The following is a 20,054-nucleotide window of genomic DNA, read 5'->3' as shown; positions in this document are numbered from 1 at the left end:
ATCATTTATTCGCTAATTGCACTCCAGTGGCATGTACAGTACAACCTTTCCATGTGCTTGCAGTTTTGTATGATTGCGCTGGCTGGATTTTTTTCCCGAAGAGTTTTTCTAAATCCTACTGCGGGAAAGCAGCCCTACAGGGGTAAAAAAATGCCTGTCGCTAAATTGATGAGAAAGTGCATGTTGATCACGTTAAAACTCAGAAAAGTCTGCAGATGTGATGCACATTATCACGCTGACGTATAGGAAATTGGTAATAGTAATAAATAATAATAAAGAATCTAACAATTTATTTGAAATTTATGGGCGCATACTCATAGTGTAGAAGCACACGTATCGTATAGATGGTATTTCAAGGTATATAGTTATGATAAGACGATAGATCATAATTTCATATAATGGATTTCTACTGTTCATTGTTATCGTTGATTAGTAATCAAGATTAATTACTATCTATTAATTATATGCAACCTAGTGTTCAGTGCTGTCAAACGAAAAGTATCCGAAATGGCGTTGTAGCGTTTTAATAATAGCACTGACATCTATATTTATTTAGTAATCATGGTCATCCTCATCATGGTATCTATCTATCTATCTATCTATCTATCTATCTATCTATCTATCTATCTATCTATCTATCTATCTATCTATCTATCTATCTATCTATCTATCTATCTATCTATCTATCTATCTATCTATCTATCTATCTATCTATCTATCTATCTATCTATCTATCTATCTATCTATCTATCTATCTATCTATCTATCTATCTATCTATCTATCTATCAAGCCGCCTACGACTTTGTGCTCTCTTGACCGTTTCGTTAACGGGATATGCGCCAAAATTGGTGTGGCATCACGTGACTGCATGACGAACATAAATGACAGGTGATAAGGTGAAAATCTTGACATGCATATCATGAACGGTATCATTTACATGCCACGGTCTTGTCCTCTCGCTGCCGTTTCGTTAACTTAATGTATACCAAAATTGGTAAGGCTTGACAAGAGTGTATGACGAACATTATTGACTGGTCGTAACGCGCAAGTCATGATGTACATGTCATGTACAGCATGATTTACAAGACACGGCGTTGGGGCGCTCGCGGCCGTGTCATTAAATGAATGTGTGCCAAAATTCGTATGGCGTGACATTTCTGCATGATGAACATAAATGACAGGTGGTAATATCAAAATCATTAAATGCATGTCATGTACGGCATGACTAACATTCCACGCTCAGGGTGCGCTCGCAGCCGTTTCGCTAGTTTGGTAGATACCAAAACTTGTATGGTGCGACGTGACTATATGCCGAACATAAATTAGAAGTAATAACATTAAAATCATGACATGTATGCCATGTACAGCATGATTTACATGCCACGCTCATGGTGCGTTCGCGGCCGTTTCATCCATTGGATATACACCAATATTGATATGGCATGACATGATTGTATAAAGAACATAAACGATAGGCCCTAACATGCAAATTGGGACATGCATATCATGTACGACATGACTTTCATGCCGCGCTTATGATGCACTTGACGAATACACCGCCCATAGAAACATCAGCCTACTGGTATGAGGCCCTTACTAAGGCGAAAGCCTTAGGTGTCTCATCAAACGCGAAAATTGACTGCCGGCGTCTTCGAGATTTGGCGACATGTGACGATACTTCGCGAGACCGGCGACGGCGTCGAAGGATGCAAAAAAAGTAATTGAGGGTCTAGAGTCACGTGATATTCACGTGAATATGCGCGTGCCTGTGTACGTGCGTGTACGTGCAGTCGGCGTACCAAAAGTCACATGACCTCAGTGTAACATAACGTCATTAATGACGTCATTCTGTGACGTCATCATGACGTCACATATCGCCAGATTTTGAGACAACGTAGTGGCGACATCGAAGGACATCGTTGCTTGGTCAAGGCGGGCCAATCACGGAGGCTCTGCAAAACCTTGTGAGGAGCAGAAAGCTTGCAATGCCTCCGATCCTGGAGGCATGTCCAAACCACCTTTAAGGGAAGCTGTAGAGGCTTTATAATTCGGTAAAACATTGTTGATAAGAAGGACCAACATTATTGTCGACAATGGCGTAATTTTTATCGCTGTTTTGGCAGCAGGAGCTTTAAAATACGCAAAAGAAAAGTTCGTCTTGCTCCGCCCACACGAACGCGCCGAAACTAACCGAAACTAACCGAAACTAACCAAAGCTACCGACGGAATCGTCGGTAGCTTTGGCGGAGCCGCGCAGCACAGTCGTATCTTCAACCGTGGCATCCATGACTTTAACCCGCGCCCTCTGTGTGGCAGTCGGGTCTTCCACCAGAGTGCCACGCTGGTGCTTGTAACTCCTTCACAAAAACACTCTTTACAGGCGTCATGTCGGGCAAGGAATCGCGTTAACATATGTAATATAGCGTGGCAGAAGAGGAAAATAACATCCAGTCATCAGACAATGCTAATAGCGCAAAGAGTGTGTGCTTTAATGCAGGGCTTAAAGTAAAGGGGGGAGGCCTTCCATTTCTTAAGGAGGGGCTGTATGTATGTGTGTATGCATTTATATAGGTCGCCGCCCTAGCGCCCCCCCCCTCCAATGAAGGGAGACTTTAAGCCCTGCTGTAATGATTCCCGCAAGTGTTGCGGAGTTGCCCCACCAGAATTGGAATGACTGCGGAATCATTCGACATTTTCCCGAGCCAAGAATGGAATGGGGACAATGCTTGGAGGAATGGAATAAGAATGGAATTAAGCGCCTTTTGCACGGAATGGAATAGGGATAGAATTACGTCTTTTTGCGAAAATAGAGCACGTTTTCGTCCACGTCCTGTTTTTCAAACTTCAAACATTAGGAAGTCAGAGCCTCGAAATTAGCAATAAAGCAGTATTTTTAAAATGGCTTGGCTAAATACAAGCGCAGCACATTTTTAAGCAACGCGCCTGCTATAAACCGAGGCATAAGTTAGTGTACAAAAAAATGCACTATCCCAGCAGATACAGAAGGGAGAAAAAAACGCCAGGCCTGCGCGGAAAGCGCAGCACAGTCACAGCGAAAGCTGGAAGAGCGGCATTTCAAGAGTCTCCATCCATATCCCCTCCCCTGTTTTGCCGGATCGAACCAATAAAGTTGTTCTCTCTCTCTTCTAGAGCCCGTTATAAACTCTCTTGTGGCTACTAATACAAGTACATTACGAACGTACCCACTACGCCACAAATCATAATTTTTGGGAAGTTGGGAAGCACCCACCACAACATTATTCGTTGTTCTGCGGAGAAGCGAGGTACCATCTGTGAGGCATTATGTACACTTTGTTATTGCGGTAGTTGATGACGATGAAAAATTACGGCTGAGCCCTTTGTAATGGGTTGGAAGCTTTAAAAGACCCACTACTTACGTAATTCATATTGTGTGACGCCAGGTCGTCATTTAACTGTCCCACCACAATTTATAATATACGTAACCGGAGAAACGAAGAGCGAGAAAGAGAGAACGGGAATTAGTCTGAGGAAATGGATCAAGGGAGCCTTATGGGCTTCCTTGGCAACCAATAGAAGTGCACTTGCCAGGAACCCACTACGCTATAAATCATCATAATTTTTGTGAAGTAGGGAAGCAGCCACTATGCAATTTTTCGACATTCTGCGGAGAACCGTGGTACTCGCTAAACACCTCTAAGCCATTATGTGCACTTTGTTGATGCTGTGGCTGATGACGATGAAGAATTATCGTAGAGGCCATTGTAATGGGTTGGAAGCACTGAAGAACCCAATCGTTGCGCAATTTGCATTGTTTGATGCCCGGTTACAGAATTCGCGTTTGCGTGACGCCTGGTTGTTATTTTACTCTTCTACCACACTACATTACATACGTTAATGTGGTTCCTTCCCGACATGAAGCCTGTATAGGGTCTTCTTGCAGCGCAGTTTCAAGCACCGGCATGGCCCCGAGGTAGAACACTGGGCTCCCACGCAGAGGGCCCAGGTTCGAACCTCGTTACATCCTGGAAATTTTTTCTTATTTCCTTTTTTTTCTTATTTCGTGCGATAGTGGTTACGGACACTGGCGGCGGCGGCGGACAACTACGGCGCCAAAAACGGCCGTTGAAATGATCTCATAACAGCCTTCGCTGAAAAACAAATTATTTCTGCGCGTTGGTTCCCAATGATTCCCCCACACGAAAGTGGCGTATACTCTATGCACAGCCTGATCTTTATCTCACGAGCAGTTTAGTACCTGACACACGTAAATAACTTTTGCGACAAGGAAGACATTGCATACCTGCGCACAGGTGAACACAGAAAGTTCTCCTCACCCCATCCATGCTTGTGAGGCGCGCTCGACAAGAGTGAGTGCTGACGAGCAGTGCGGCCCAGCGTTCCGTATTCGATGCAAAAGCACAAGATGCCCGAGTGGTGCACTGTTGCAATTAATACCAGCAGATCTAGAGGGTTTTCTTCTCCATTAATCAAATCTTAGTTTTCTCCATATTCCCGATCGCTCCAGACGCGTGGCAAAACTGCTTAGCCTTCTTGAATACTACTTTTGTAAACAAAAAATACGCTATGTCGTCATTTTAGCATGAGCACATTTAAGCTTAAACAATACTAAAACACCACCATTCGTTCAAACACGCTAACCACCCAAATACCATAGGTAGCGCGAGAAATGCCCCTATGGGAATTAGTAGGGTAGTTGTACTGCACGAGATAGCTCACCAAGCTACTAATCCTCGACCTTGGTAACGTGCTTTGCGTATTTTGCAGTTCTTAATGCATCTGATGACATCAGCTTTATGGGGCGTTCATTCGTAACTCGATAAAACTATCAAGATGCCTTTCCTACGTTGAAGAATTGCAGGAATGGAATTGAGCTGCCCGGCCATTCCCGGTGTCCGAATGGGCCAAGTTTTTTCATTCCTAGGAATTGAAAGGGATGGAATTGCGGCAAGTTCTGATTCCCCGGAATGGAATTAGAGTGGAAGGGAGGCGCCCATTCCGCAACACTGCTTCCCACCCACTGCAAAGTGCACAGCCATAATACTTCATCATGTTCAGCCACAGCACAAAGTGCACATAATGCCTTACAGATGTGTAGCGGGTACCACGATTCTCCGAAGAATGACGAAAAATGGCATAGTGGAAACTCCGCTACTTCAGAAAAATTATGATGATTTACAGCGTAGTGGGTACCTTGCATGTGTACTTGTATTAGTTGCCCCAAGAGACTCTACAATGGGCTCTACATAAGCCCGCTCTTCCAGCTTTCGCTGTGACTGTGCTGCGTATTCCGCACAGGCATGGCCATCTTTCTATCAGAACAGCGGTCTCGCACATCAGAGAGTACACTCAATGACGTGCTGCTTCTGAGATCGTGCTCACTCCCATGACACAAAGCGTTGAACCCACAAAAAAAAATTCGTGTTTGTCTTTTGAGAAAATAAATACTATGACTTTGAAAGTAGAACTGGTTTGTGCTAGTTTGTATGAATTCGTGGTACAGTTACTTCCACTCATCTGAAGAACGTGTTTTATCCTTGTCCCCCTTTCTTAAGAGGAGGGCAAGTAACTACATCTACATCACAAATCGAATGTTTTTTTTATGATTACTTTACTTGGAAATTTTTCATACAAAAGAAACCGTTACGAACCGTTACGGAACGTTTTTTTTTTCGGTCCGGAACAGAAACGGAACGGAACTTTTTGCGGTGAAACGAAACTATAACCGAAACGAAAAACATTTCGTTCCGACAACCTGCCTGCAGCAATGCTATGCAATGCGCCGTCGTCTGCTCGGCTCCCCGAGTGTACTGTCGCCGGCGGCCGCTAGGTGGCTTTCAGTGGCGCCTCTATAGACGGCGCACTACGCGTTAAGTTTGCGGCGCGACGACAGCGCCGCGCTGCGGCTCTGTCGGAAAGCTGTGGTGCTTATGCGCGGCCGACTCAGCCCCTTTCGCGGTAGCGCTAGCGCACGTGCGCACGCGTTCTTCTGTCGGTGCGGGTTACTGGGGGGCCGTCAGCTCGGCGCGTTGAACCGAGAGGCTTCCGTTTTATTGCTGTGCGAAGCTGCGCATTTCCGCGATAGCAGAAGCGACCCTACAGAAGTGGACATGACAACAGTGCAGCCATCACCAAGGCACGCGATTCACGTGTGAAACTGTATTGGTTCCCGGTCGTGTCGCACGAGAAATAAAGGCGGCAAGCGTGGATAGCTGACAGAGCTGTCTCGCCTTCTATTTTGGCTGTCTGAGTACATCGCTTTCGTTCGTTTCGACTACCTGAATCGGTAAGTAACGCGGGCATGCACGCAGCGACTCAGTCATGATTACTCGCTGTCTTCTCACATTGTGAAAGTCCAGTTACGGTTGTAGGTGAAACAACTTTGTCTTTTCATTCCCCGTGTTCGTGAGATCTACCCGTCGTTGTTGAACGTTCACACTCGCGTTATACCCTTAGCGTTGCGCGGTTGGTTGAATTCAACTGGACTCGGCACATTGTCAGAAGTTCGGCGCCTGCAATTCACGCGTCGGGTAGGCTGCTTGATCACACCGGAACGGACGTCTGTGCATTTTCGGCAAGCTTTGACATCGTTCTGCAGGTTTGCTTTGTTTCTGTCACTTTATTAGGGTGATATATATGTAAGCCGCTAAATATAACTGGCACTTAATACATGCTTTGCAATTGCAACCTTGAAGTAACCACCTTTTGACTTTGGTGCGATTTTCTAGCCGCGTTCGCGCAGCAGGTTTTCTACGCCTGTCAAGTCGATATCCTCATAAAAAGAGTGCAAGCATGACGCGAGACCCTAAAAAACGAGGCAAGTAGTTCATCTTGCTTCACAGTGGTTAAAGCTCAGCTAGCTGCCTCGCGTCTTAATCGGAGGGCGATTCTCCAGCGGCACGGAGGACTTGGCTTTAACCTTCTCAGGAAACAGTGCCATGGCCGTATAATTTCTTTTTTTTTTCGCACGCCGCAAACGTTTGTTCACGAAAGTACACGGCTGCTACTATAAGCATGCCATATCAAAACAACAATCATATGATTCGTAGTCCACACCGCAGAACTTCGATAGCGTGTACGGCTTCAATTTGGAGTGCATGTGTACCATTATTCATCTTTAACATGACAGAACGAGACTTACCTCGAGGTATACGTCCTACACGGTGTAACCACGACTTGGGAAATGCATTTCGCTTTGAGTCGGGCGTCGTTGTCGTCGATCGTCTGCTCTTCACCGTTAACGTGATTGCCGAGCCTTTCTCCTTTTATTAAGTTCGCTTTTCGGAAGTGCCAGTCAAGCTTGAAGATCCTTTTGAAGCCGCACTGCAAGCGGTACATCTTGAGGCGCCGCAAGTCCAGCGCGAGAGCTCTGCACGTGCACGGAAGCGAGCGGCAGCGCGTTGGAGAGAAGGGAAAACGTGCCCTCCTTATGCCCCAGTTTCTATTTTTCCGCCAGTGATGGCGCGGCCTGTCAAGAGCAGCAGCGCCACTAAGCGTTGCTTGGGAAGCCTATAATGAGTCCGAAATCCTTTTGTGTTCGACGGCTAGGTACCTGGGGACAGAAGCTCTAGGGATTTTCGATGGTGGCGCCGTCACTTCTTAGCGGAGCTTTTTGAAATGCCGCCGATGCTGCGGCTAGGGTGGCTAGAATGAGGAGGCAACGTTTATAGATACTTTTTCAGTTTCCGAACTCCTCCTTTCAAGGCGGGCGCGATTTGCTCCTAGGGAGTGTGGGGGCGCTGCAGTCTAACTTTGCGCCAAGTAAACGGCCGCTCTCTGCTGGCTTCACTGCCGCCGCTGTTGTTTGCGTTTCTTGTTGGTGTTCGGTAGCGCCTTTTTTTTCTGTGCGTTTGCATAGTCGATGTCTGTGCACGTGGCAAGCTTCCACGCTCTTCTGAAGACAATCCCACGTCTACACTGATATCTGCGACGTAGGACTCTCTGATTGTTGTGTATCGTGGGCACGATCTAAGCATTGACCACGCGTGGATGCACTGAGCACGTGTGTATGTGTGGACGTCTCCCGAGGTAAATTCTACTACTGCTGCTATCTGTGCGTCATGCCTCAGACCTTATGCCGACGTGTTTTTTGCCCGGGTGCACCAGCCGGTACAGAAAAAACCCCAAGAAACGCCACTTGTCTCCGCCGTCCGACCCGCTGTTTCTGCAAAAGTGGGAAAGATCCATTCCACACGCGGACAAAACTTTGGGAAAGACGTGCAAGGTGTGCGATGTTCACCTCCAAGAAAGCGACATCCTGAAGATATATGATGCGCAGGATTCCCTTCCTTCTGAAACATTGTTGGTGTTGGAGAGGGAATACGTGAGCGGCAGCCTCGTTTACCCCTCCAAGACACTTTTCGAATGTGTGAGGAGTGTGGAGTACGTCATCAGCCAGGAATAAAAAAAAATGATTCCTTTGGCGACCTCTTTTGTAGAGTCTTGGATGCACTTACCCAGAGAAGCCCCAGCTTTGTTGGTGGCGAACAACGCTGCAGTGAATTTACTGCAGAGTTTATTCCCGTCTACATTGTAACTAGGACGCATTTCTTTGCAAGACAAAAGTTTCAAGACAATGGCAGTGCCATCAAAGCACAGAAAGAAGAAAAAAGGCCAAACCTGTGTGATAGTCGAATGCTCGTGACAACTGTGCTTTAATAAAGATACATTTTCCTTTTCATAGGTTAAAGCCGTGGCAAGTGTTCTTGTGTCAATATATTGATGTTTTCCTATTTCTTTCCACAAAATTTGCATTGTCTGTTTGAATGATCCTAAATATTATCCACTGACAGACATCCAGAAATCTGAATACTTGAAAAGAAGAAAGTGCACTGGTTTATGTCATCTGAATAGAGAAATAGCGTCGTTTCAGTGGGATTTTCAACGAGGGTCTTACCTTACAGCAAAGGCTCAGTTTCAACTTGCTCTATGGCACGGGACGCTGAGGTGCTTATCGCTGCGCAAAGTTAATGTTAATGTCGAAGATCCTATGCTAAGACAGTAGGTCGGCAAAAAATGCGGAGCTCACTCAGACTCACTCATGAAATATATTGGCCCTTGGGACTGAAACTCCGCAAAGTTTTCCTCAACCGGACTCACTCTGACTCAGACTCACCGAAATATTACTCACTCGGACTCACTCAGACTCATTTCTAACACAAATATCTCGCATAATCGGTGTTCTACATGGTGCCTTTTGATCTGGTACCTTCAGATATGAGATATATCAATGGTTTCAATCCAGTAAGAACATTTTTTATTCAAAGAGATGACTCAAACGAGATATCATCATCAGGACTTTTCGAATAATAGTTTTCGGGGGGGAGGGGGGTGGAGATCACGGCAACAACCCCCCCCCCTTCCTCCGTAACTCGATCACGCCTCCCATCAATAAATGTTAATTAAGCTGACGTTTGAACGCTGATGCATTTAAGTATGTGTGAGTCGGCGTCAGTATAGATGTGGACCGACGTAAGGCTGATAGTAATGCTGAAGCTGAGTAAATAGAACCAAAGTTCGGCAAAAAAAATGTAGAGCTCACTCAAGAAATACATTTTGCGCTCAGGGCGCACTCGGACTCAGACTCACCAAAAGTTCCTCAACCGGACTCAATCGGACCCAGACTCACTAAAATCTTTTTCAAACAGACTCAAACTCACCAAAATATTAATCACCCGGACTCACTTAAACACAGAATCACGGCTCGATTTGAGTCTGAGTGAGTCGACTAATGAGTGAGTTTGTCGACCTATGGCTAAGACTCACGAAAACGGCTTTTAAATAACTAGCAGCAGGAAACAGACGAGCCGCAGCTTTTACCCAGGCTTCGTTGAGACGTAGCTCATGCAACTGAGCTCCAAATTTTGCTTCTAGTATCTGAAAAAAGAAATTACAGGGCGGCGAAACGGCTCTTTAATCGACAAGTGCACGCCTAGCACCACGCTTACGTGAGCTACTGTTTTTACCGAGGTCACGGAAAGACGTAGCTCACGTATCTAGGCCCGACGTTATACTACTCATGCCTAAAACAAGAAGTTACGCTGCAGGGCTCTTTCTTCCCCTGAAATCGTCGTGTAAACGCTTCACACCGCGCCTAGCCGTAGCAGAGGACCCTCGTTTGATTGGCGCAAAGTTCGACTGCAGCGCTGCGGTGGCGGGAACTGCAGCCGGCCGCCTGCTCCCTGTAGGCGAAGCGGGGAGTTCTTCTTCAGTGGTTAGGTGGGGGTAAGGAGGGAATAAAAGGATAGTAGGAAAATAGAGAGAAAAGTGAGAGGAGCACATCCATCCAACGAAGAGAAAAGAGGACAGGAAAGATTGGGAAACGGTCACGGGAGTTCAGGGACGGGTCCGCGAAACACAGCTAGAGGCACAGTGCACAACATCGACGAAACGGAGAAGGTCCCGACGATGAGCGGCGCACGGCATAGCGGGCGAGGAGTCCGTCACGGGGCGCCGGTCAGCGAGAGGTACGAGGAGTAATCCAGGACATCGCGGCCGGCACGTCCGTCTTGCTTGAAATCCAGCGAGCGAATCCCCGGGGAGTTCGGAAACTGAAAAAGTATCTATAAACGTTGTGAGGAGGTGTGAAAAGCGGCCGCGAAAACCGGTCCCCAGATGGCGCCGATGCCGCAAGGGGCGCTGCACGCAGGGGCGCGGGGTAAATGGGTAAATGAGGGGGATAGATATATGGAGGTACAAGAGAAAGCAGCGGTAGCAAAGGGAAAGAGGAATGCTGCAATTATGAAGCACAGAGCTTTATGGGGATACAATAGGTACGAGGTGCTTCGAGGGCTGTGGAAGGGTGTGATGGTCCCGTGGCTTACATTTGGGAACTCAGTGGTTTGCATGAAGTCAGAGGTACAATCAGGAATGGGTGTAAATCAAAGGACGGTGGGCCGCCTCGCGTTGGGTGCTCACGGGAAGACGACAAATGAGGCTGTAAAGGGTGATATGGGATAGACAGGCTTTGAAGTGAGGGAAGCTCAGAGCAAAATGAGATTCGAAGAGAGGCTGAGGAAAATGAAGAAGAGTAGATGGGCAGAGAAGGTTTTCAGGTATTTGTATAGAAAAAGCGTTGACACGCAGTGGAGAAAGAGAACTAGGAGGCTCACCAGTAAATATACGGCTAGCAGTGCGGGCGATATGGCAACAGGGAGCATTAAGCGGAAGGTCAGGGAGGCGGAGAAGACTTATTGGATGACAGCGATGGAAAAGAAGCCGGCTCTGAGTAACTACCGAAAGGGAAAAAACGAAATAAGGAGGGAAAGGTTTTATGATAATTCAAGGGGAAGCGCTTTACTGTTTGAAGCAAGGTCGGGCTGCCTTAGAACGCGAAGTTATAAAGCGAGATTCAGTAACGAAGACGAACACTGTACATGCTGCGGGGGAACTAAGGAAACGATGGAACATGTACTGATTGAATGTGGCGATATTCACCCAGGTATACTAGTGGGCACGAGTATACAGGAAGCCTTGGGTTTTAGGGACAACAATGGAAAGCTGAACACGTCCGCGATAGAAATAAGTAAGAGACGGTTAGAGTATTGGTGGCAGAAGAGTAGAGATAAAGTACAAAAATAAATAATGGGGGGGGGGGGGGGGAAATAAGGTCACTCTGCCTAAAGAGGCAGAGAGATAGACCGTGAATTTATAATTTTTTTTGGTATAATAAGATAGATTTAATCAATGTAGACAAGGTATTAGGCCAGCATGAAACAAGGAAGTTTTTTCTTTTTTCTTCGAGCATGGTGGCAGACATGTCACCGCCCCGTTATAAAGGGGACGCTCATAGCATCCATCCATCCGGGGAGTCGAGCAGACGACATGCCGCGTAGCGCTACTCATGTCCGGTAAACCTGTCTCGCGCTATTATCACTATTAGCTTGCAACAGTTTGCTGCGATAATCGTCTTTTTCCTTTTTTTCTTTCAGCGGGTGCAGTAAAAAAGGGCACACTGTAACATCTTCCTCTCCTAGTAAAAAAAAAAAAAAAGCGCGAAAACTACAAAGACGAGACAGATGAAACAGGACTAGCGCCGTCTCGTCCTTGTAGTTTTCGCACTGTTTTTTTACTAGGAATGTGTACCAACAAGCTCAAGTTCGCACGCTTCTCATCTTCCTCTCCTTCTTTAGTGATTTTCGTGAAGGAATGCACGCGAGAAAGAATATATCGGAGTGAGATGCGGTGCGCACAAACCCGCAAATGTCGATTGGTGTTACTTCCTTGAAAGAAAAAAAATCGTTACACACAATGTGGATAATTTAAGAAAACACATATGAAGCCAAGGGTAACTAGAAAGTTAGATTAAAAAGTAAACATTGAGTAAATGAAAATGATAAATGAGCAAGCGGTCATACTGTCAGATGAAATTTATGAAAGAGATAACCCGCGCGGTAGTAAATATCTAGATGTGAAGTAATGCAAAGGATCGATCTAGACAAAATGGATTTGGAACAAAGAAAAGGGAAAGAAAAATAAACCATCGCGGTGATCTTTTTGTCATATTTATATAACAGAATACAGCATAACAGACATATCCCTCCGACTATAAAAATAGCAGCTTATTGATAATCCTATCTTCTGAAATGGAGCTACGAGGCACCTTTTTTTTCTAATTGTAATATCGGCGACAGAATAAAAAGAAATGGTCTGTTGTTTCAATTGATTGCAAAATTTGCACAACGGCCGGGGACGCCATGAGACCAGCATTATATAAATAAAAATTCACTCGTGGAATTCGACAGCGTAATCTGCTGTAAGAAACTTCTAATTGTCAAGATGCACACCCCTGTTTATTCCAGCAATACCTTACATGTACGAAGTTTTTTTTAATTTATCCAGCGATAATTTGCCAGTGTCGCTTTGCAAACAAGCATTTCTATACCTTAAAGCTGTCGCATAAGCCGTATCTGGTAAATTAGGTATCAGAGGTCCACATAGAGATGCAGAGGCTCATAAATCCACCATTTCATTCAGATACAATCCGCGGTGGCCCCGTACCCTCAGCAACCAAATTTTGTGTAACTTTGCAGGTATTAGATAACGAAACATGCTCAGGAGTGTTGAATTCGCTGCTGTATATAGGAAGTGCTGAACATACCGAAAGATAATCTGTAACTATAACTGCTGTTGATTCATTTGACGGGAGCTTGCTAAAACAACAGCCAATATTTCTGGAATTAATATATCTGTATATATACGATGATAAGAGGAAGATAGAAAAAAAAAGCGCTAATTTCTGCAACCCAATAGGGAGCACGGCTAAGCGCCTTGGGTGTATGATTGGGAAATCGAATTGAAAAAGACCACTGAAAATAGCGAGAGAAGATGCTTAACCCAACGTTACTACACTAGGTTAGCAACCTAGTCTAGTGACGCTGGCCTAACCTTGCCCTCTACCGATGCATAAGTCGCGGTTTTTTTATTGACATAATGAGTTGTATTGCTAATTGTCATGTGAGCAAGGTAATCGTGTACTGGTCATTTAAATATAAAAATGGCATTTGTTTAGCATTAGGAGAAAAAAAATATCACGACATTGTGTGCGAAGGATCGAACTGAGCTTACTTGAAGAGCCAATATGTTATATTTTTACATTGAATAGTTCTAGCAGCGCTTATCCGAATGTAATCTGAGGGGTGTGCACTCACGACCAATGTGATTCAAAGAATAAACTAGGTTTTTAAATGAAAACATATAATGATTGTCTCTGATGCAAACTGTATATCTTTAAAAATGTACGTTTGAACTGTTGGTATCTGTGATCTAATTACAGACCATGGTAATCGCGCTTCAAATATCTAACGCGTTGTTCGCAACGAACATTAGAAGTCCAAGGCACAAGCGCAAATCTTTGCTTTCTAATAATATTAGAGGCTTCATTTTTTAAGCTGCCTTGCCAGAGAAAAAAATAACAAGAAAACGACGCCCTATACCGTGATAGGGCGAACATACATTTTGTTAATCATTATCATTGTATTTCTTCGCAATTCAGTTCTTTAGTTTCAGAGTTTTCCCTATAGCAGCCAGGAACGAAGCACCAGCGTTCAGTTCTCTTCGTTTTATAGGGCATTATCACCACAGCTCACTAATGCATGAGCTGCGGCCAACGTTACGTTCTATAAACGTTGCTCTAGTAGCAGACTGCAAAGCGCGAGTGAAGGCAGCGGACAGCTGCGATTGTCCGCGCAAATATTGAATTGCTTATCAACACACTTGCGAAAAAGACTTATTCTTCCGTTTAGGTAATCGTGTTAAATAGCACGATTGTCAGCAACAATATCTGAGACCGGGCCTGCTCGTGTTCTGCGTTACGCGAATGACAGTAGACAGTGAGCACGGCCGTCGCTGCTCTCGTCATGTTCGTTGCTACAGACGTTAGCGTTGCCCACTAAGTCAATATTGAAATACCAGAAGAGCTGACTTCACAAACCTTCTTTGCCTGGCTACCAGAAGAGTACGTAAAGGTTCTCGTAGGTGTTTGGGAACAAATACGTCATTGCATGATTTCGTCGTATGCTCGCGAGGGAATAATATTTATTGTTTTCCCTTCGTGCAGTCCCTCCTCTGAAAGCCTTTACCTTGCCCAATTACAGGTTTTATTGCAATTCCGATTAATGCTTATGTTCCAGATTAATTGTATTTTTATTGTTTTGAAACACCTTTTCAACATTTTTTTTCCTTCGTCATAGTATGCTTAACGGCATCGTAAAGCACGTTCTTCGTTATAACCGACAGTTTTTCACCTTTACCTTCAATGAAGTCGCCGCGATGACAGTAGCTAGCGCTGGCGTATATCCAGGGGTAAGGTGGCTACTTACCAGGGGTAAGGGGGGGGGGGGCGGTCTAAACCCCCAAATTTTTCAGTTTTGCATGTGTATACATACACGCAAGTATACAAACACAGGCACGAACATAAAGTATTACTGAACCGACCCACTCCTTCCGAAAAAAAATTCTCGCTATACTGCTGTCGACTGCTGTCTTCGTCGACGTCACGTGGTCGTGACGTCGACGAAGACAGCAGTCGTCGTGTTCAAGCTGAAACTTTATTTGGCCGAACTTGTGGCCGGGAAATGAAAACTCAAGCTACAGCAATACACGCTGTACACTGATATCGGCGAACAGGGCGTCAGTCGTCGATAAAACTGACAAGCGGTCAAGCGCGTTGGCGCTATCGAACTTTCCAGCGATATCGCTGGTGGCGGCGTTATCTCTCGAGAAAGCTGGAACATTCCCGTGCGGCGCGCAATCTTAACAAAACGATCTACAATGATCGCGAAGCCTCTCGAACAATGTGGCGCGGTTTGCGCTGAGCGTTGTTAGTCTCTGTGGGTGAAGCTTCAAGGCATGAAACAAGACGCGCGGCAATGCCCCCCTCTGAAAAAGCATCGTCCTGATGCTTAAAAACAGAACATGAATACATGCAATAATAAAGAAAACTAATAAAGCAATCAAACATTAGAGTCCTCAGGTGCGTTAACGTGCATAGTACGGTTTAAGGCGCACCACATGCACGACCTCGGGTCGAGTTCGGCGCCTCTGAGAGTTCGTGATGCCGTCGGGGACAACCTCGTAGTCGAGTGCGCCGAGACGTCGAAGTACCCTGTACGGTCCGAAGTATCGTCGAAGAAGCTTCTCGCTCAGTCCGCGTCGTCGTATTGGCGTCCAGACCCTGACACGGTCGCCGGACTGGTACTCCACGAAGCGTCGTCGAAGATTGTAGCGACGGCTGTCGGTGTGCTGCTGGGTCTTGATGCGCAGGCGGGCGAGCTGTCGAGCTCCTTCGGCACGTTGTAAGTAAGCGGCGGCGTCGAGATTTTCTTCGTCGGTGACGTTGGGTAGCATGGCGTCGAGCGTCGTCGCCGGGCTCCTTCCGTAGACTAACTTGTACGGCGTCATCTGCGTCATTTCCTGGACGGCCGTGTTGTAAGCGAAGATCACGTGCGGAAGGACGGCGTCCCACGTCTTGTGCTCTGTTGTAGCTTACGCCAAAGTGACAGAGCCAGGCCAGTAACCAACGCAGAATGCTTTATTTAGCAGACAATGTAGTATATATAGGCGGTTGGCCTATGACGTAACACAAGACGGTGGATGACAGGGGCGTAGCCAAGGGGAGGGGGTTGGGGGGGTTCAAACCCCCCCCGAAATTTTTCAGTTTTGCTTGCGTATATATACACGCACACATATACAAACGCACGCACGAACAAACATAAAGTATGGTTGAACCCCCCCCCCCCCCCCCCCCCGAAAAAAATTTCTGGCTACGCCCCTGGTGGATGACGTTTGACACGTGTTGGCACTGCACTTCTTATCACTTCCCCTTTTCTTTCAAAGATTGAGTCTTTGCACAGGTCTTCGTAGTTGGGTAGACCTTCGTAAGACCGGAGGAGTTGGGGAAGCCCCCACAGCTGGAAGAGATGCTGGTGGCGTTGTAGAAGGAACGGGAACAGCGTCCTTGCGTGCTGGAGTTGACGGGCTTAACCGCTCCTCTCGTGGTGACTCCTGCTGCTCCCCGTTTTCAGGGCTGGGCGGTACTGATTCGAAAGTCTCCGCCATTGGAGTCCCGGGTGACCTAGACACCCGCGGGCGAATCTGGTCTAAGTGACGCCGGGTTGGTCCGCCTGGTGTGTCGACTGTCACGAGGCGCGAACCTTCGGTGCCTTTGATGACGCCTGGGCACCACCGCCTCCCGTGTCCAAAGATGCGCACCCACACCGGGTCCCCGGGCTGGAATCTGGAAGGCTGGAAACGACTCCGAGATAAAGATGGCACACATGTATCCAAGCGTGAACGCACTTGATAATTAAGCAGCAGTTCCGAAGGAGACTTTCCGCACGGTAGGGGCGTGCGTCGGTAGCCTAGCAATACTCGCGCTAGTTTGGCGTCGAGATCGTTCACCATTGAATGTTTGACAAGGCCGTCCTTGATAGTGCGAACTGCGCGTTCCGCAAGGCCGTTAGACTGTGGGTGGTACGGGGCACTGCGCAGATGCGTTATGTGGTTGTCTGTCATGAACTGGGCAAACTGCTGACTTGCAAACTGGGGCCAGTTATCAGACACTACAGTTTGCGGCAAGCCAAAACGCGCGAATAATTCGCGAAGACGTGTTATTGTGACTTCGGTGGTTGCCGACCTGACCGGGAGTGCCTCCATCCACTTCGTGTGCAAGTCGACGACTATCAGCAGCATGCGCCCGTCTATTGGCCCGGCATAATCAATGTGAAGCCGTGACCACTTTATCCCGGTTTCTGGCGAACTGATAGGCTCCTGGCGATGTGGCATAGTTTGGGCTTGTACACATGGCATGCATGAACGAGCGAGATTTTCGATCTCACTATCCAACCCTGGCCACCAGAACAGTGTCCGAGCCAGTCTTTTCATCGCAGATGCTCCCTGGTGTGACCGGTGTAGCTCGGAGAGCATGGGCCCCCGCGCCTTGCAGGGTATGATAACTCGATGACCCCAGTAGAGCAGACCTTCTGCGCTCGACAGTTCCAGTCTTCTGCAAAAGTAAGGTTGAAGATGACTGTGACATGATGAGAGACGTTTAGGCCATCCATTAAGCATGAAGTTCTGGACAACACAAAGATCTTTGTCTGCACTCGTCAGAGCCCTCAAAGCACCAGCTGGCACGAACGAACTGTCAAGATTCTCTGTGGACAGCACGTATTCTGGCAAGGTTTCCGAGTAAACGGCCTCTGGTGTCGGCACTGGCAAACGGCTAAGTGCGTCTGCGTTGGCGTTTTGCTTCCCGGCCCTGTACTCGATGTGGTACCGGTATTGACTTAGGAACAGAGCCCACCTCTGGATACGCGCCGACGCCATTGGAGGCACCGGTCGATCTTCTCGTAGAAGACCCACAAGTGGTTGGTGGTCCGTCACCAACACAAACTCGCGGCCCAACAGGTAGTCTCGAAACTTTGAGACTCCGAACACCAGCGCCAGAGCTTCCTTCTCGAGCTGCGAATATTTTTTTTTCGGCGCGCGTCAGTGCGCGTGAACGGAAAGCGATGGGCTTATCCACGTGGCCCATGCGGTGCGAGATGACGGCACCTAAACCCGACGGTGATGCATCACATTCCAACCGCACTGGTTGGTCGGGCTGAAAATATGTCAGCACTGGTGAGCTGAGAAGCGTTCGTTTCGCCTTGAGATAAGATTTTTCCTGGGTTTCACCCCACTCCCATTTATGCTCTTTTTCTAGTAGAAAATACAAGGGGGCCAACATGGCTGACATGTGTGGCAGGAACCGGTGATAATACGACAGCAGACCCAAAAACGAGCGCAGTTCGCTCACATTCGTAGGCCGTGGTGAATCACGTATTGCAGCCAGGTTCTTTTCCAACGGGTGCAAGCCGTCTTTGTCGATCCGGTGCCCCAAATAGACGATTGAGTCTTTACTGAAGTGACATTTTTCTGCCTTCAGCTTGACACCGTTTTCTTGTAGCCGGTGCAAAACATCCCGGAGCACGGAGTCGTTACTGTCTGGACGCTCGGCTATTAATACGTCGTCCAAGTACACCTGCACGGCTGGAAGGCCAGCCAGGACGGTTTCCATGCGCCGTTGAAAAACCGCGGGAGCCGAGGCAACTCCAAACGGGAGAGGGTTATAGCAGAACAGCCCCAATTGTGCGTGTTTATCACGGCCAACTTCTTCGCTTCCTCATCCAAGGGGAGCTGGTTATATGCGTCCTTCAGATCCAATGTAGTGAACAGAGATCCCTCACGAAGTGACGCGAAAATATCCTCTATGTTAGGTAGTGGATACTGCTCAGTTATGCACGCAGCATTAATAGTGGTCTTAAAATCACCGCAGATGCGGAGTGACCCGTCTTTCTTTAGTACCGGCACTATTGGTGCCGCCCCCTCTGAATGTGCTATAGGCGATAAAATGCCTTCACTCACTAAGCGTTCCAGCTCCGTTTCCACTTTCTCACGAAGAGCGTAAGGGATAGGCCGTGGCTTGTGGAACTTAGGTTGGGTCTTCTCGAAGGTGGAATTTCACAGGAGGCCCCTGAATTCTTCCGAGCCCAGATTCAAAAAGTGCGTTAAACTCTGTGCAGAGGCTGTCGCGAGCAACTGACATCGATTGCACTGTTCCGAGGAACTCGCTCGGAAGTATTGACAATGCTTGGATTAAATCCCTTCCGCAAAGGCTAGGGCCAGAACACCCTATAACGATCACGGTGGCAGGGACAGCTTTGCCTGAAAATTGGGCTTGAAGCTGTAGTTCACCGAAACCCACAGGGGCTGACGACAGTACAGTTGAACGAAATATATTGAAAAGGATGAGAGGAACGGCAGCACACCCTTTCAAGATTTTCAGTGTTTTTCAAGCACAGCCAAGCGACTTGTATACACACATTCATTGCAAAAAAACTGCCCATTCAGAATCGAGCAGCCAGCTGACCACTCGTCGTACGCGTTGCGCTTGTCAGTTGGCGATTGCGGTTCGCTCTTGGTGGCGATAGTCGATGTCGTGCTGGTTTTTGTTGCACGTATTCTCGTTTTGTCTGCAGTGCGGCATGCATCATCGTGCCAATTTTTGAAAGTTGATGGTCCGTACGCCACGTGGTGTGAAAAACGGCGAACTAAAAGCTATGTCCCAAATTCCTGGGCATGTCTATCGCATTGTGCAATGCTCCCTCCAAACTGTTCCCTTCCTCCATGCAAGGAATTGGACCTTCACCCACGTGCTTAGCAGTGCAACACTTCAGTTGCTTCAGGCAACGACGACTGTCATGCGTCTATGTATATTCAGGCAACAATGAAATGTGGCAATGTGAAACGACAAGCGACCTCGATAAAGTATCAGATTGCCGTATCAGAAACTGTTGATTGCCAACAAGCCCAGGATCGAGAGAGCATCAATTATTGGAATTATAAAAATACTAGGCTTGTGCGAATAGTGCATTTTAGGTTCGAAACGAATTCGAAGCGAATAGTGATTTGGTCGAATAATTTCGAATCGAATTCAAATAGTATATATCACATATTATAAAGAAAAATGGGCATATTTGCCATGACCGAACTAACCTACACAATATTTTTT

The 20,054-nt window shown here is 46.9% G+C and overlaps 1 protein-coding gene across 1 annotated transcript; it reads right to left on the bottom strand.

The window, feature by feature from the left end:
- Positions 1 to 16,282: 16,282 nt before the first annotated feature.
- Positions 16,283 to 18,594, bottom strand: LOC119373203 (uncharacterized protein K02A2.6-like). Its single transcript, XM_037643211.2, has one exon. The coding sequence runs from the start codon at positions 17,825 to 17,827 to the stop codon at positions 16,331 to 16,333; it is 1,497 nt and encodes a 498-aa protein (XP_037499139.1). The 5' UTR covers positions 17,828 to 18,594; the 3' UTR covers positions 16,283 to 16,330.
- Positions 18,595 to 20,054: the final 1,460 nt, after the last annotated feature.

The sequence above is a fragment of the Rhipicephalus sanguineus genome, chromosome 11, assembly GCF_013339695.2.
Source record: "Rhipicephalus sanguineus isolate Rsan-2018 chromosome 11, BIME_Rsan_1.4, whole genome shotgun sequence".
In the NCBI taxonomy this organism is placed as follows: domain Eukaryota; kingdom Metazoa; phylum Arthropoda; class Arachnida; order Ixodida; family Ixodidae; genus Rhipicephalus; species Rhipicephalus sanguineus.
The sequence above is the reverse complement of the archived record's forward strand: the minus strand, read 5'-3'. Positions and strand labels throughout refer to the sequence as shown.

Coding starts and splice junctions, on each gene's coding strand:
- LOC119373203 (XM_037643211.2), bottom strand. CDS start 17,827: ATGGCGTCGGCGCGTATCCAGAGGTGGGCTCTGTTCCTAAGTCAATAC.